Below are 14548 nucleotides of genomic sequence, written 5' to 3'. Positions count from 1 at the left end.
TGATGAGCACAGGGTCTTGTGTCTAAGTGTTGAGTCACTATATTGTACATCTGGGATGATCTGCATAGTGAAGTGTAATACAGTGGCACTATCGTATCTTATAGTGCAATATGGTAACACTGTTGTAAAATGGTGAAATTAAAATAAAAACTTTTTTTTAAAGAGTATTTATTTATTTATTTATTTGACAGACAGAGATAGGCAGAGAGGCAGGCAGAGAGAGGAAAGGAAGCAGGCTTCCTGCTGAGCAGAGGTCCTGATGTGGGGCTCGATCCCAGGACCCCGGGATCATGACCTGAGCTGAAGGCAGAGGCTTTAACCCATGGAGCCACCCAGGCGCCCCTAAAATAAAAATTTTTTAAAAGGAGAGGGTCACGCAGGGAACTCTCCAGCAATGTCAGGCGGCCAACAGCTTTTGTTGTCATCTCTGATGGAGTATTTAGAGATACCACAGAGGTGGAAATTAAAATTAGAAACTGAGAGACTCCCATCATCGTGGTACACACTGGAGCCTGAGTGGGACTTGCTGGGAAGGGCTTCCTTGTCCCTGCGACTCCTGTCAACCGTCAGCGGAGCATCTGAAATTGTACTAATTAAAAGCGAAAGATGAATAAAGGGGAAATTACTAAAAGGAAATTACCATGGCTATAGATATTATCATCCTTATCCAAGTAATATTATTAACTAGTAAAATGAATGATAAAAGGGAGAGGCAAAAAAGTAAAAAAGAAGAAAAAAAGCAACTCCAATACGAACATGTTTTAATTGCCTGGGACAAGTAGGCTTGACCAGACGAGGCTCCTATAATGACCTCAGTGAACAATAAATGATAAAATCTGGTTTGAATGTCAGTTCTGGAGTTCAGTGCCGGCAATGCTTCTGAAAGGTAAGTTGTAGTCGAAGGTCTCCGTGTTGAAATGTCTGACTGGGTCTCCCATAAGATGACTTCTCAAGGGGTCCTGTACAGTGCCTGGCACTCAAAACACATCTGCCAGATGCTTTCTTCCTGACATGGCCCAAGCCAGGTCTATTCCTTGCAGAGAATTACCGAATTCTCAATATATACTATGTCCCCAAGGAGCCCCTAGTCTCACCTCCGGAACAGCCTTCTTCCTGGTTAAGCTTTCCCCTCTGTAGACTGAGAAGACTGCACAGCCTCACCGTCAAGATCTGGGACATCTGAGACCAGGAGGACCTGAATCTCAGTTCTAGCTCCGCGAGTCACCTAGCCCTCTGAGATTCTCCTCGTCTGTGAAATGGGGTTAATAACTCACTGAGTTACTGTGAAGATCAAATGAGATACTAGATGGTAGGTGCTTTGCAGAATGTAGTGCTTAGTAAATATTAACCAATATCATATAATGTTAAAGACACAAACACACACATCAATAGTATGAATTAGCTTATCAGATAAACTCTGAACAAAGCAAGTAACTCCCAAACCATTCATATCACTAGAAAGAAAATGTCACCAGCATTGCACAGTGACACATGAAAAATTATTGGTGGTAACATCCAGTGCTGGTGAAGGTGGGGGACATGGGTACTTCACAAACTGTTGGTAAGACTATAAATCGCCTCCAGCCTTTCAGAAAGTGTTATGGCAGAATTTATTAAAATTCAAAGTGTACGTCCCATATGATCGGGCAGTTCCTCTCTGGGAATATATCTAGCAACAATCAAAGGGCCAATATAAACAGATATTTGTGTAAGTATATTCACTGTATCATTATTTATGGTAGCAAAACCCCTAGAAAACCCTAAATGTTCATTAATGGGATTGTTTAATGGATGATGGTACAACCACACCATGCTATATTAGGCCTCTTTTAAAATCGAATGATGGAAATGTGTATTATAGATTTGGAATGATGCCCACAATAGAAGCTTTCGATACTCTTAACAAACCCTTACTGAACACCCAGTGAGTTCCAGACTCTGTTCTGTGCCCCAGGACTACAGTGTTAAGTGGAACAGACAAGATCCTTGCCCTCAAGCAGCTAAAATTGTCCTGGGGAAAACAGATACTCGACAAACAGTACGGGCAAATACCATGTAATACCAGATAGTGATGGGGTCCAGAGGATAGATGAAGCAGGTGAAGGGGACAGGTGTGGCAGGAGGCTCCGTGTTCGATGGAAATGTCACAGAAGGGCTGTCTGAGGAGCTGGTAGAGAGGGCTTATGGAACATTTGGGAATGTCACGTGCAAAAGAACCTGAGGTTGGAGCATGCCTGGTGAGTCCTGGGGAAACTCAAGCGAACAGAGAACATTCTAGAACAGTTTGTATGATCATTGGCTAATGATCCCAGTTTGTTCTTTTTAAAACTTGTGCGTGCTCACACGGGCTCATGCATGCAAAGGATATATTGTGAAATAGTAAACAGGAGCTACGTCCCAGGGGAAGTTGGGAGAGGGGACTTCCAGCTCATTTTATAAAAGTTCCTGAGAGTGGCAGGAACTTTGTGCGCTCCGTAAGCGAGGACTCACCCAAAACCGTAAAACAAGGGCTCCCCCATCATCTCTCTCTCTCTCTCTCTCTCTCTCTCTCCAGGTGACACTGAAGACAGGAGGGGCCCAGGTCAGAAAACAGGTGTGTCCTGCTGACTCTGTCTTATATTTTGGGACCGGAGTCCTTCTATCCCATACCTCTGTTGCCCTTTCTCCATTTAACGTGTGATTTCCCCTCCACGTCCTGAACCAGCCTCCGCTCCCGGGCGAGGAAGCTATGGACCTCCTGTGCGCAGGGCCTCCGAGGCACGCATGAGCTCAACTAGCCGGGACTCAGAGAGCTGGGACCACAGCCACGGTGGGGCTGCCAGTGACTCCAGCCAGAGCCCAGCAGGTAGGAGACATGAGCAAATCCAGACAGGCTTCCTGGATGAGGAGAATCCAAACGAATGGGGGTGATAGTGTTTTAGTCCATGTATTCTGTATTTATTGAGCATCTGCTACATGCCACATTCCATTCTAGATGCTGGAAAGACAACTGAGAAACAATTCTGCCTCTAAACAGCTATGTTTGATAATATCTATTTCCTGCTCTAATGCCAACTGTCAGGAAAATGTAGGGGGACTTCCTATCCTCCCTGAGGAAAATGCAACGTGTCTCTGAGCAGAGTTGAGATGCTTCCCTCTCACAAACCCACTGAAGTTTTTTGTTCTCTTGGCCAGTGGCCTCTGCTGTCCACGAGATGGGGTCGGTCAGCATGGCCAGGATGTCGCTCATAGCTGCTCTCTGCTCACTGGTGCCCAGTGCCTCTGGCTGCACTCGCAGGGGATATATTTGCCAAGAGTGCCCACCGTGGGAGTCCTTGATTCATGGACTTTGGGGAAAATGTCTGCTGGATGAGAGAGATCAAATCTCCCTGCCTCCTGTGGGATCCCTTAGAGCCACTTCATTTCCTTTTTAAGCAAGGACATGAGACTGTGTCCAAACTTGGATAGGCTGGATATTCAGGTCCCATATTGACCTCTGGCTTCTCCCCCTCAATAGTGGGTCTGCAGCTTAGACCCATAGTCCCTCTTCTTCTTGGCAAGAGAGCTGGGCACGTACCCTGTGCTTAATCCACTGTGCACACCCCCTAATGAACCTGTGATTCATATGCATAGAGAAAGGAGGATTTCTCAGCTCTGCAACAACACGGAATATTTGTTGTCTACTTACTATGGGCCAGATGCTGGCCCAAGCTCTTCTTATAGAACATCTCCTTTAATCCTTGTCACAGCCCCAAACCCTGTTATGAAGACTTCTATTATTCCCATTTTACCAGTGGAGACACTGAGCTCAGAGAAGTGATGCCACTGGCCTGAGGTCACACAGCTGATCACTGGTTCCAGTGGAAATTAAACCCATGTCTGTCAAACATCAAAGCTTGTGCTTGTTTTTCTCTTCTGGAGGTGAAGTTTTTATTAACAGTGCTTTTTTAAAAAAGCATCTTTTTAAATGGTGGTAAAATATACTTAATATTAAATTTACCATTTTAATTACTTTTAATAGTAGCATTAAGTGCGTTCACACTGTCGTGCAGCCATCGCCACTAACCAGCTGCAGAGCCATTTCATCCCCAACTGAATCTTTTACCCATGAAACTATAATTCTGCATTCCATTTTCCCCCAGCCCCTGGTAACCACTAACCACTATGGATTTGCTTATTCTTGGCATCTCATATAAGTGGAATTACACAGTATGTGGGCTTTTGTGACTGGCTCCTTTCAATGAGCATCCTGTGTCCAGGGTTCATTCATGTTGTGGTATGTATCACAACCCGGAATTCCTTTTTTTTTTAAATATTTTATTTATTTATTTGACAGAGATCACAAGCAGGCAGAGAGGCAAGCACAGAGAGGAGGAAGCAAGCTCCCCTCTGAGCAGAAAGCCCGATGTGGGGCTCGATCCCAGGACCCTGGGATCATGACCTGAGCCAAAGGCAGAGGCTTTAACCCACTGAGCCACCCAGGCACCCCCGGAATTCCTTTTTAAGGCTAAATAAGATCCCCATGCATGGATAGACATTTTGTTTATCCATTCAACTGTTGATTGATCTTTGGGTTGTTTCCACATTTTGACTGTTGTGGATAATGAACATTGGTGTGCAAATATCTGTTTGAATCCCTGCTCTTGATTTGGGGAGGTCTATCCCTAGAAGTGAGATAGCTGGACCATGTGGTAATTGTCTGCTTAATTTTCTTAGGAACCATCCATTCTGTGTTCTACAGCAGCTTCACCAGTTTACATTCTCACCAGAAATGCACAAGGGTTCCAGTTTCTCCACATTTTCACCAACATTTGTGTAGTATGTGTATGTGTATACCCATCCTAATGCGTGTGAATGGGTATCTCATATTTTTTATTTCCATTTCCTTGATGATTAATGATGTTGCGCATCTTTTCTCAACTCATTGGCCATTTGTATATTTCCTTTGGAGAAATGTCTGTTCAAGTCCTTCACCCATTTTTTAATTGGGATGTTTATTTTATTATTGTTGAGTTATGGGAGTTCTTTATATATTGTGGATATTAATCCCTTTCCAGATCTATGATTTCTCAATATTTTCTCCCATTCTGTGGGTTGCCCTTTCGCTCCAATGATAGTGTCCTTTGATGCACCAAAGTTTTTAATTTTGACAAGTCCCATTTTTCTTTTGTTTTATGTGCTTTGGGTGTCATATTCAATTACTCCAAAGATTTATTTATTTATTTATTTGAGAGAGAAAGAGCATGCAGTGGGAAGGTGCAAAGAGAAAGAGAGAATCTCCGTCTCACGACCCTGAGATCATGACCTGAGCTTAAACCAAGAGTCAGGTGCTCAACCAACTAAGCCACCCAGGTGCCCCCCTCTTTGATCCATTTTTAGTTAACTTCTACATATGAAGCCTGTGCTTTTAGCCTCTGTATTATTTTGCCTCTTGAGGGAAAAGACAGTCACACAACACTCCTGAGCCAGATTTGAACCCCTGTCCCTCAAGAGTCAGTGTAAATGCTACCGCCATCTAGGAAGCTTCTAGCATCCACCTGCCCCATCTTGAGCTGAGTTCATTGCTCCTGCCTCTGAGTTCCCAGGGGACTGACACTCAGCTCTAATTAGTGCTTGTCACTATGTTTACTAAAACATAGTAAAGCCAGAATCTCTTTCCCTGAGAGCAGTAGAAGACAGGGGATCAGTAATTCTATGTACCTTAGGTGTGTGTTAAAAGCACTTGTTCCTCTGCCCCACTCCAGACCTACTAAATCAGAACTTCTGGGGTCAGGAACCAGACTCTGCACTTCTTAAGCAAACTCTTCCAGTGATTTCTGTGAATGCCAAAGTTTGAAAACCATTGCTCAAGAGCCTGAAAATTTAGATATATGAGTTTGGATGTTTTCTTGAAGGAGCTAGGGAGCCACAGAAGGATATTGAGCAAAGGGCCAGCATCTTGTATTTTTATATCATTCACATATCCCACATATCCCTCAAGTCCTAGCTGGGGGCACTGAGGTTACTCAGAGGGGCCTGTTGCTCCAGCCACCTAGTGCTACCTAACCTCTTGATACCGTCTGCAGAAGGGAGGATTGCAACCCTTCCCGATCTCCTGTGGCCCAGATGCCCTTGCTGTGTAGTAAAAGGCTCAGTCATGCCGGCAGTCCTCGGTGATGAACGAGACTAAGCCCCAGAGGGAATTCCATCAGGAGTTCTGAGGGTGACTTGCAACTCAGGTCCCAGATCCTCAACAAGAATCAAGTCAGCTCTGCAGGTCCCATTCAGTAATCCTGACACCTCCCAGTGCCCCCTTCTTTGCAGATCTGGGACATGGAGTTAGTGCCTTGGAATAAACCAAAATCATCCCGACTTTTCTTTAGGCTGCAGAGTTTTGTCTGGGCATCGATAGCTCTTTCATGTTGGTACGCCCAAACTCCAAGTCCAAACCCCACCTGCACCAGGAAGCTCTTCCCGTCCCCCCAGCCAAAGGTTGCCTCTTGCCTCCATCCCCTGTGATGCTCCTTATTTACCTCTATGGCCATTTCAGTTCAGTGTCAAGGGCACAAACACCAGAACAGAGACTGTGTGGGGTCAGATCTCAGCTCCACCACCTGCCAGCTGCGTGTTCCCATTTTACAGATCAAGACAGCAAGCTTTCAATTATTGTAAAATGAAAAGAATGGCAGTAATCAGTCTTATCTTCTGGGGTTGCTGTAAAGGGTTAAGTGAACTGAAACCTCACAGTGGTCCTTGTAAAGTTCTCGGAGCACAGCCCGGCATGCCGTGGGACCCCAGGGTGCATGATTATTCACTTTCTACCTCCTGGGGCAGGTATAACATAACCTGCCCCAGATTATTTTTGGAGTCAGACGAACGTGTTTGAAGGTCCTAGCCACTTCCAAGCTAAGTGACCTCGGGCACACTTGAACTGCCATTTTCTCTACTGCAAAATGGGGACCACACATGACTTTGAGTTCTGAGCGTTCCAGGAAGTGATGCTTATGGCCTGGCGCATCTGAACCACTCAGTGGATGTGGGCTATTACTGCTGTTTTATAAGCTCATTATCTCAGTGTCTGTCTCCTTCCTCTGGATCACGCATTCTTAGAGGAATTAAGATGGGTTTTGTCCATCTTTTCTAGGGATTGGCTCTTGGTAGACATTGAATGAGCGAGTGAGTGAGTGAATGAATGAATGAACAAATGAACGAACAAGGACCCAAATGAACAAACCACAGTGCTACTGCAGGACCCCAGCCAGAGGTGGCAAATCACCTTCTGTCATTAGCATTCAAGCACCCCTCCAGTGACAAAGAGCTGAATTCAGAAAAGGTGGGATCCAGACCAGTGAAATGTACAAGGACAGAGCTTTCTTCCAGAAATGTCATACCTTCTGGATGTATGTACACAGGAACTGCTGTGTACATTATCCCCTTTGACCCCCCAGTAGCTGCGCAGGAGACAGTAGCATCTGATGGTCTCAGGCAGAATCTAGAGACCAAATGCTTGAATTCAAACCCTGGCTCTGCCACTAACCAGTAAGGAGACATTAGTGAGCTCCTTAGCCCTCTGTGTCCAGCTTCCCCATTTGTAAAAGGGAGATAATAAAGCACCCATTTCATGAGGTATAGAGATTAAATAGGTAATCTGTAAAGTCCCTGAAACATGGAACATGGTAAGCATTAAATGAAGGTTAAGTTGTTATTATCCTATAGACAGAGCTGTTGCCTCCATGAGACATTTGAGGCTCAGAGAAGGTGAATGAGCAGCTCAAGTCACACAGTTTATATGAGAAGGTGGAGGCAGAGCTAGGTCTGTGTGAAAATGGAGACCAGAGTCAACAATAATAATATTTAGGGCACCTGCGTGGCTCAGTGGGTTAAGCCTCTGCCTTCAGCTCGGGTCATGATCTCAGGGTCCTGGGATTGAGCCCTGAATCAGGCTCTCTGCTCAGCAGGGAGTCTGCTTCTCTCTCTCTCTTTCTGCCTGCCTCTCTGCCTACTTATGATCTCTCTCTCTTTCTGTGTCAAATAAATAAAATCTTTAAAAAGAAACCAATAATAATATTTAGAGTTTACTCCATGCCGGGTGCTATTCTGGGCCCTTTGCTTGTACCATAGCATCTCTGTGCAACCCTAGGAGGGAGGTACTGTTATCCCCATTTTGCAGGTCAGGAGACAGAGGCCCAGAGAGGACAGGACACTTGCAGAAGGTCATACAGGTGGAGACAGCATCATGAAACCTTTGCTTTTTGCCCCCCGTGTCACTGCTGTGACTTGCACAGGGGGTCTGAGTGTTGAACAGAGAAAAGGCACGGAGAGGAGGAGGGGGTCTGCGCTCAGTTCAAACCCAGAAGGCATTGCCTCATGCCAGCAGACCAGTTCCGGGCTTCCTCCTGCTTCCACTCTGTGTCCGCATGTGAGGGTATGTGCGTGCACACGCACAGAACAAGACAGGTTCTTTCTTTTCCCCTGCAGGTTTGCGGCGGGCCAACTCCGTGCAGGCCTCCAGACCTGCCCCCGCCACCATGCAGAGCCCCGCACCGCCCCAGGCCGCACAGCCAGGTACCTGCCGCCTGCCCACCCAGACTGTCACTCAGCTGGGACCCCGGTGTCTCCTGCCCTTGCTTCCAGAGCCTGCCCGGCTTTCTGAAAAGCCACAGCCACCGCCAAACCCTCAGCTCTGCAAAGACCCTGACCATGAGTAATCCTCCAGGTGGGGAAGATGGGCACAAGTGAGAGGGGACCGACGGACCCACGTTGACAGGCTTCTTCAGGCACTGTCACTCCCTTTCACAGTCCTTACCTCATGCACCCGCCACCTGCCTTCTTACTTCACATCTTTCTTGAAATCGATTCACTTGAAAAACGCAATGGAGAGAACTTGCTATCGCAGACTGTCTCTCAAGGAAGTGCTACGGACGGATGCTCCCAGAACAGCAGTGTGAGAGTCAGGAGGACATGGTGACCAAAGAGATGAGTAATATGGAAAAATCCATACGAATATGGATTGCATAAAACAGTAGCAATAATGCCTGACTGGTGCAGTTAACATTGTGTTATTTTAAGAGGAACCTGTAATAGTGCCATAAATGAGAACCCAGTATCCCATGTCCTAAAGACACGGAGCAGTTTGCTAGGGCTATCCTAACAAAGTATCATGCACAGAGTGGCCTAAAAGTACAGATATTCATAGTCTCACAGTTCTGAAGGTGAAAAGTCCAAAATCAAGGTGCTGGCAGGGGTGGCTCCTCCTGGAGGCTTCAGGGAGAATTTGCTCCACGCCTCTCTTCTTAGCTCCTGGTGGCCCACAGCTTCCTTGGCCGGTTGGTGGCCTTCTCCCTGTGTCTTCACACCGTCTTCCTTCTACGTACACCTCTGTGTCCAAATCTCTCCTTTTTTTAAGGACATAGTCGTCTGGTGTTAGGGCCCACCCTGATGACCTCATCTCAACTTGATCATCTGCAAAGACCCTCTTTCCAAATAAGGCCGCGTTCAGAGGGACTGGGGCTTAGAACTTCAGCATCCTTTGGGGAATTCAGTTCAACCCATTGCAGGGGGTAATTCTAAAAATTAATGCAATGGAAAAAAAATTAATGCAATGAAAATAAAGCCGTGCAGTGAGACTGTCCATATGCCGGCCTGCTGCATGTTCTGAGCCCGAGGCCTGTTCTTTTCTGCTCGAAAGGGACATTCACAAAAGTTAGAGAGGTGTCAGAGATGAAGTAGCACCTAAATGAGACGTTTCCATGATGGAGTTGGTATTGACAGGCAGTGGGAACCGAAATGGCTTTCTTGCTGTTTGTTTGAACGTTACCCCAAGCCCCCTCCCTGTGGCTCTCCCTTGCATCCCATGCTATGGGAAATGTAGTTGTAAAGAATCCACTGGACCAGGACTGATCCCATAGTGATGGATGGTGGAGTCAAGGCATAAATCTGCGTATCACCTCACAACAATTCCAATTCCATTCATTTATCAACTTTGTAGCAGTCGGCGAGACGCAAAGAGCAGGTGCAACCATCCCCATTTCACCGAGGAGGAAGCTGAGGCCCAGGAAGGAAGCACTGGGGCTTGAACCCAGGTCTTTCTGACCTCAGAGTCCCCCAGTGGGACCATTCCTGTGTCCCTGGGTGCCTGTGGCCATCACCTGCTGCCTCCAGGCCTGTGTCCACAGTCCGTAAATGAAGGGGGATGGGGAAGAACACCCAAATGATGTCACCTTGTCTGCTCTGTTCCTCTCTCTTTCCCCATTCAGGGCCTCCAGGAGGTAGCAAACCCGGACCTGGGCCCACAGGGCGCTTTCCAGATCAGAGACCAGGCAAGTGTTCCTTTCTTCCCCCGCACCTGCCCAGTGGGCACCCCTCTTCCTATGAGACAGCAGGGGCTGCCAGACCTTTACCCCTCTGCGCCCAGAGACCCATCTGATGAGCTCTGAGGGGTCTCCCTAATTCCAAAACTCTAGATGGTCCTCACTAAGATGACATAGCTAGAAAAGGACAGCACATGCAGTGGTTAAGAACACAGACTGCCTGGATTCAAATCCAGGCTCCTTTCCTCGCCAGCTGTCAAGTCACTTAACTTCCCTGAGCCTCTGTTTCCTTATGTCTAAAATGGGAATAACCTCCCAGAGTTGATGGGAGGATTAAACAAACCAAGACATGTAAAACCTTAGCCCATGGCCTGGAGTGGATTAAGATCATGCTGAGTGACGGTGGTTCTTCGTATGAGGTGTATGACTCGTCATCAGTTACTAGAGCTACGGCTTATCATTGCTTTCTAGCTCACCAGGTACTGTTTTAAGTGCCATCCATGTAGTAATTCTTTTAAAAGAATAGCTGCTAGTTTTGAGCACCTCCAGGTATTATAATTCCCATTTTACATGTGAGGAAACTGAGGCTCAGAGACATTAAGTAACTTGCCCCAGGTCACACAGCAGAGATTCAAACCCAAGCCGTCTGGCTGCAGAGCCTACACCACTGATCAGTACCCCCATAAGGTCTGTTTTGCCTGCATCTAAATCAGCTCATGGGACTTGTTCTCAGACCCAGACTCTAAGGCCCATGGCACTGCCTACTGAGTCTGGGTGGGGCCTGAGAACCTGCATTTTTGCAAGCTTCCCTGGGTGGTTTTGATAAGGGCAACATTCAGAGGACCCGTGAATAACATGACGCGGTCCTCCCTCCCTTTCCCCTGTCAGCTGGTTGTGGCAATCCCCCATGGCTGGGCTGGGTGGTTCTGGTACTTTGCCAAGCACATGGTATACAGTAGGTGCTTATCACTAGCGGTAACACTGCAGCAGTTGCTGATGTCACCGCACAGAGACTCAGCTGACTCTTTCCCGCCCTCTCCCCATCTCCCCTGCAGAGGTAGCTCCCGGTGACTCTGGCTATGCCGGGGCCACTGCCCTGCCCCGGGAGGAGAGAACGGGGGGAGTTGGGGGCTACTCAGCAGCTGGAGCCAGGGACGACCGAGCGGGCCCCCCTCCGGGCCCCTATTCCCAAGCCTCTGCTGCTGCCCCCCAGCCTGCCGTGGCCCCTGCCCGCCAGCCCCCACCCCCAGAGGAGGAGGAGGAAGAAGCCAACAGCTACGATTCGGATGAAGCAAGTAGGTGGCACTTACGGGAGGAGTGTCTGGGGAGAGTCACTTCGGGGTGTCGTCCCCGGGGGCAGAGGAACAGGCCCCTATATGCCAAGCCTAATAAACATACCAACCAAGTTATAAAGATACGGGTTTGTGTTACTAACCTCACAAAGCAACATCAGCTTTCTAAAGAATAGATGCTATGTGTATTTTTATTGTGATAAACACGGAACGTCAAAGTTACCGTCTAAATCATTTTAAAGAATATGGTTTGACTATATTTGCGATGTTCAGTTTGGCGGTACCTCAGAGAGTCAGACGGAAGTATCCTATGGCCCAGCATTTCACGTCTTTCTTTCTAGCTATATGTATGTACTTTGATAGCCTCTACAACTCTTTAATGTATATCTTCTAGAAGATATACTCTACCATAATTTAAAAATTCCTAGACATTTCCTCCTACATCCATCCCTTCAATGACTTGTAAAGTGCCTGTTCTGGGCCTTGCCCACTCAAGACCAGAGTCCTAGGGACACACATGCACACACACACCCCGGTGACACTCATCCTGGGTGTGTCCGAGCAGCAAGCGAGAGCTGCGATGGCCTTTGTGAGCCGGAGGGAGACATGGATCGACGAGTGTCTGGATCTAATATGTGTTGTGGGGTTGGGAGCATTGCAAGAGCTCCTAGTCAGGGGGACAGACAGGACACAGATGAAAGAAGTGACTCACAGTCATTATCAGTGGCCTGGCTTTGACCCATCCTGTCGCCTCTCCTTGATGGAAAATGGAAGAATATTCCAGGCAGAGGCAAAAGCAAATGCTCAGACCCATTTCTTCCTGTAGTGACTATGTGAGCACCAACTGTGTGCTCTGTACTGTGCCCAATGGGGACACAGCAGTCACAGCCCTTGCTGTCAGGGGGCTCTCGGTCTAGCAGGATGGGAAGTCAGTAACTAGGCAGTTGCACACACGTTTAAGTGAGAGTGATCACAGGTGTCCTGAGGACTCCGAAGGAAAGGAGGGTCTACCAGGATGGGGTGTCCAGAGCAGGGACCGAGTCTTCCCCTCTGTAGGCTCAGTGCCTCCACCAGACTGGGCACATAGTAAGTGCTCAGGAAATGTTTGCCGAGTGACTGAACGAATATTCTCTTGGTTCCTGCCTCTGCCTCCTTCAGCCACCCTGGGTGCCCTGGAGTTCAGCCTTCTCTATGACCAGGACAATAGCTCCCTGCACTGCACCATCATAAAAGCCAAAGTAAGTGAGAGGCCAAGCTGGGGACCACTCAGAATGCTCAGGCATGTCTCAGGGACTTGGGGATGGCATGGGTGACGGGGCCTGTCTATGTGTGACAGTGACAGTGATGAGAAAGGGGCAGGAAATAGCCGTGGATGCTTCCTTTGGAGGACTTCCTTCGGGGTGTGGGCGCCGGGGGGTTTCACCAGGCTGTAGCTGCCTCCTGGGAGTGGACGGGTGGGGGAAGGGCACCCATTGTTGCCAATACTGGGACATCTCCGTGCTGCGGACTCCAGGGGGAGTGATCCAACTCAACTCCAGACCCCGAGGAGAGCTGGATGATGCCAGCACCCATCCCAGAAAGTACTGACTGGAGTCCCCCCCACACTGCACCCCCCCCCCAACCCTTGCTGCAAGCCTGGCACATGTGGAAGCAGAAGCAGAGCTCAGGAAGCAGACTTCCTGGGTTCAAACACTAGCTCCATTGCTCTCAGCTGTGTGAGAGTTACTCAACCTCTCTGAGCCCCAGTGTGCTGTTTGTAAATCCGGGATAATAATGCACCTCTCCCATAAGGATGACAGAGTATTAAGTGTAAGGCGGTCACATGTTCCTGTTTGCCTAGGACAGTCCTTAGCCAATCCCTGTGACCTTGCTGGAATAATGAAAAGCTCCCCTTTTTGCTCATAATATGTCCCGGTTTGGATGATAAACGAGGCTAAAGCTTAGCACAACTCCTGGATCAACACACCCAGGGCACATCTTCAGCAGGTTTTGCTGAGCACCTGTTCTGTATCAGTGCCTGTAGCGAGCACTTACATGCCCCAAGAGCACAGTGAGGTCAGCACATTCATTGGCTCTGGTCATCCTCCTGGAAACCTTGGAGGTAGGGACCATTATTAGCTCCATTGTACAAATGGGGAAACTGAGTCTCAGCAAAGTAAAGCCTGAGGTCACACAGCTGGTAGGGGTAGAGCTGATTTGCACCCAGATGTAATGGTTTTGCTTTCGGCCCATTCATTCAGTCCCCTCCTTCAGCTCCAGCCATGGGGGAAAGCCACACCCTTACCACCCCTCAAGACTGGGTACAGAAAACCCACCTGCTCTCGGGCTGGGCGGGTGACAAATACGAACAAAGCGTGTGAGATGTTCGGCTGTGGGATTAGCTTTGGTAAACTGGCATGAGCCGCCTCGAACAGAGATGTTCAAGTTCAGATTTTAAAAGCGTGGTGTCTGCCAGTTTGCAGCCTTGCAATCCCCGTAGTCATTCCAGAAATGTTCATTATATGCCTACTCTGTACCAGGCACTTCCTAAAAGCTGGGGATCCTAGCATGAACTAGAACTGGGCCCTGCCTTCACCAACTTCATGTCGGGGAAATGGCCAGGAGACTGTGGCCGTGGCATTTCCTGAGTATTATAGGCTTTCCATGATGATTTCATTCTGCTTAATCTTCACAGCAACTTATGAGGAAGGTTCTGTCATCAATCCCATTTTACAGGCCACAAAACCGAGGCACAGAGCTTAAGTGACTTGCCCAGATCACATACCAGGAAGTGGCAGAGTTGGGATTTGAACCCAGGAACTCCTGCTCAAGAGCCTGTGCTCTTACCCATGAAGATATTCTTCCAGCTTTCCCCCTTACCCCCCACCGTGTGGCACCCTCTCCCCATTGTCCACACCCACCAGTGCCAGACCCAGAGCTCACCCTTCACAGGCGAGGCCTCAGTTAATCCCCCAAGAACCCCACGAACAGGGGCTGCGAACAGTCCCA

The 14548-nt window shown here is 48.1% G+C and overlaps 1 protein-coding gene across 1 annotated transcript in view; it reads left to right on the top strand.

The window, feature by feature from the left end:
* RPH3A (rabphilin 3A) overlaps positions 1-14548 on the top strand; it is a 98093-nt gene that overhangs the window by 62807 nt on the left and 20738 nt on the right. Inside the window, exons 9-14 of the mRNA XM_032876238.1 lie at positions 2555-2593; positions 2693-2845; positions 8437-8523; positions 10215-10277; positions 11324-11563; positions 12719-12798. Coding sequence (XP_032732129.1) covers positions 2555-2593; positions 2693-2845; positions 8437-8523; positions 10215-10277; positions 11324-11563; positions 12719-12798 — 662 coding nt within the window. The remainder of the gene's footprint in view (positions 1-2554; positions 2594-2692; positions 2846-8436; positions 8524-10214; positions 10278-11323; positions 11564-12718; positions 12799-14548) is intronic.

Source organism: Lontra canadensis, unplaced genomic scaffold (assembly GCF_010015895.1).
Source record: "Lontra canadensis isolate GAN:19392208 unplaced genomic scaffold, GSC_riverotter_1.0 scaffold58, whole genome shotgun sequence".
NCBI lineage: Eukaryota > Metazoa > Chordata > Mammalia > Carnivora > Mustelidae > Lontra > Lontra canadensis.
The sequence above is the reverse complement of the archived record's forward strand: the minus strand, read 5'-3'. Positions and strand labels throughout refer to the sequence as shown.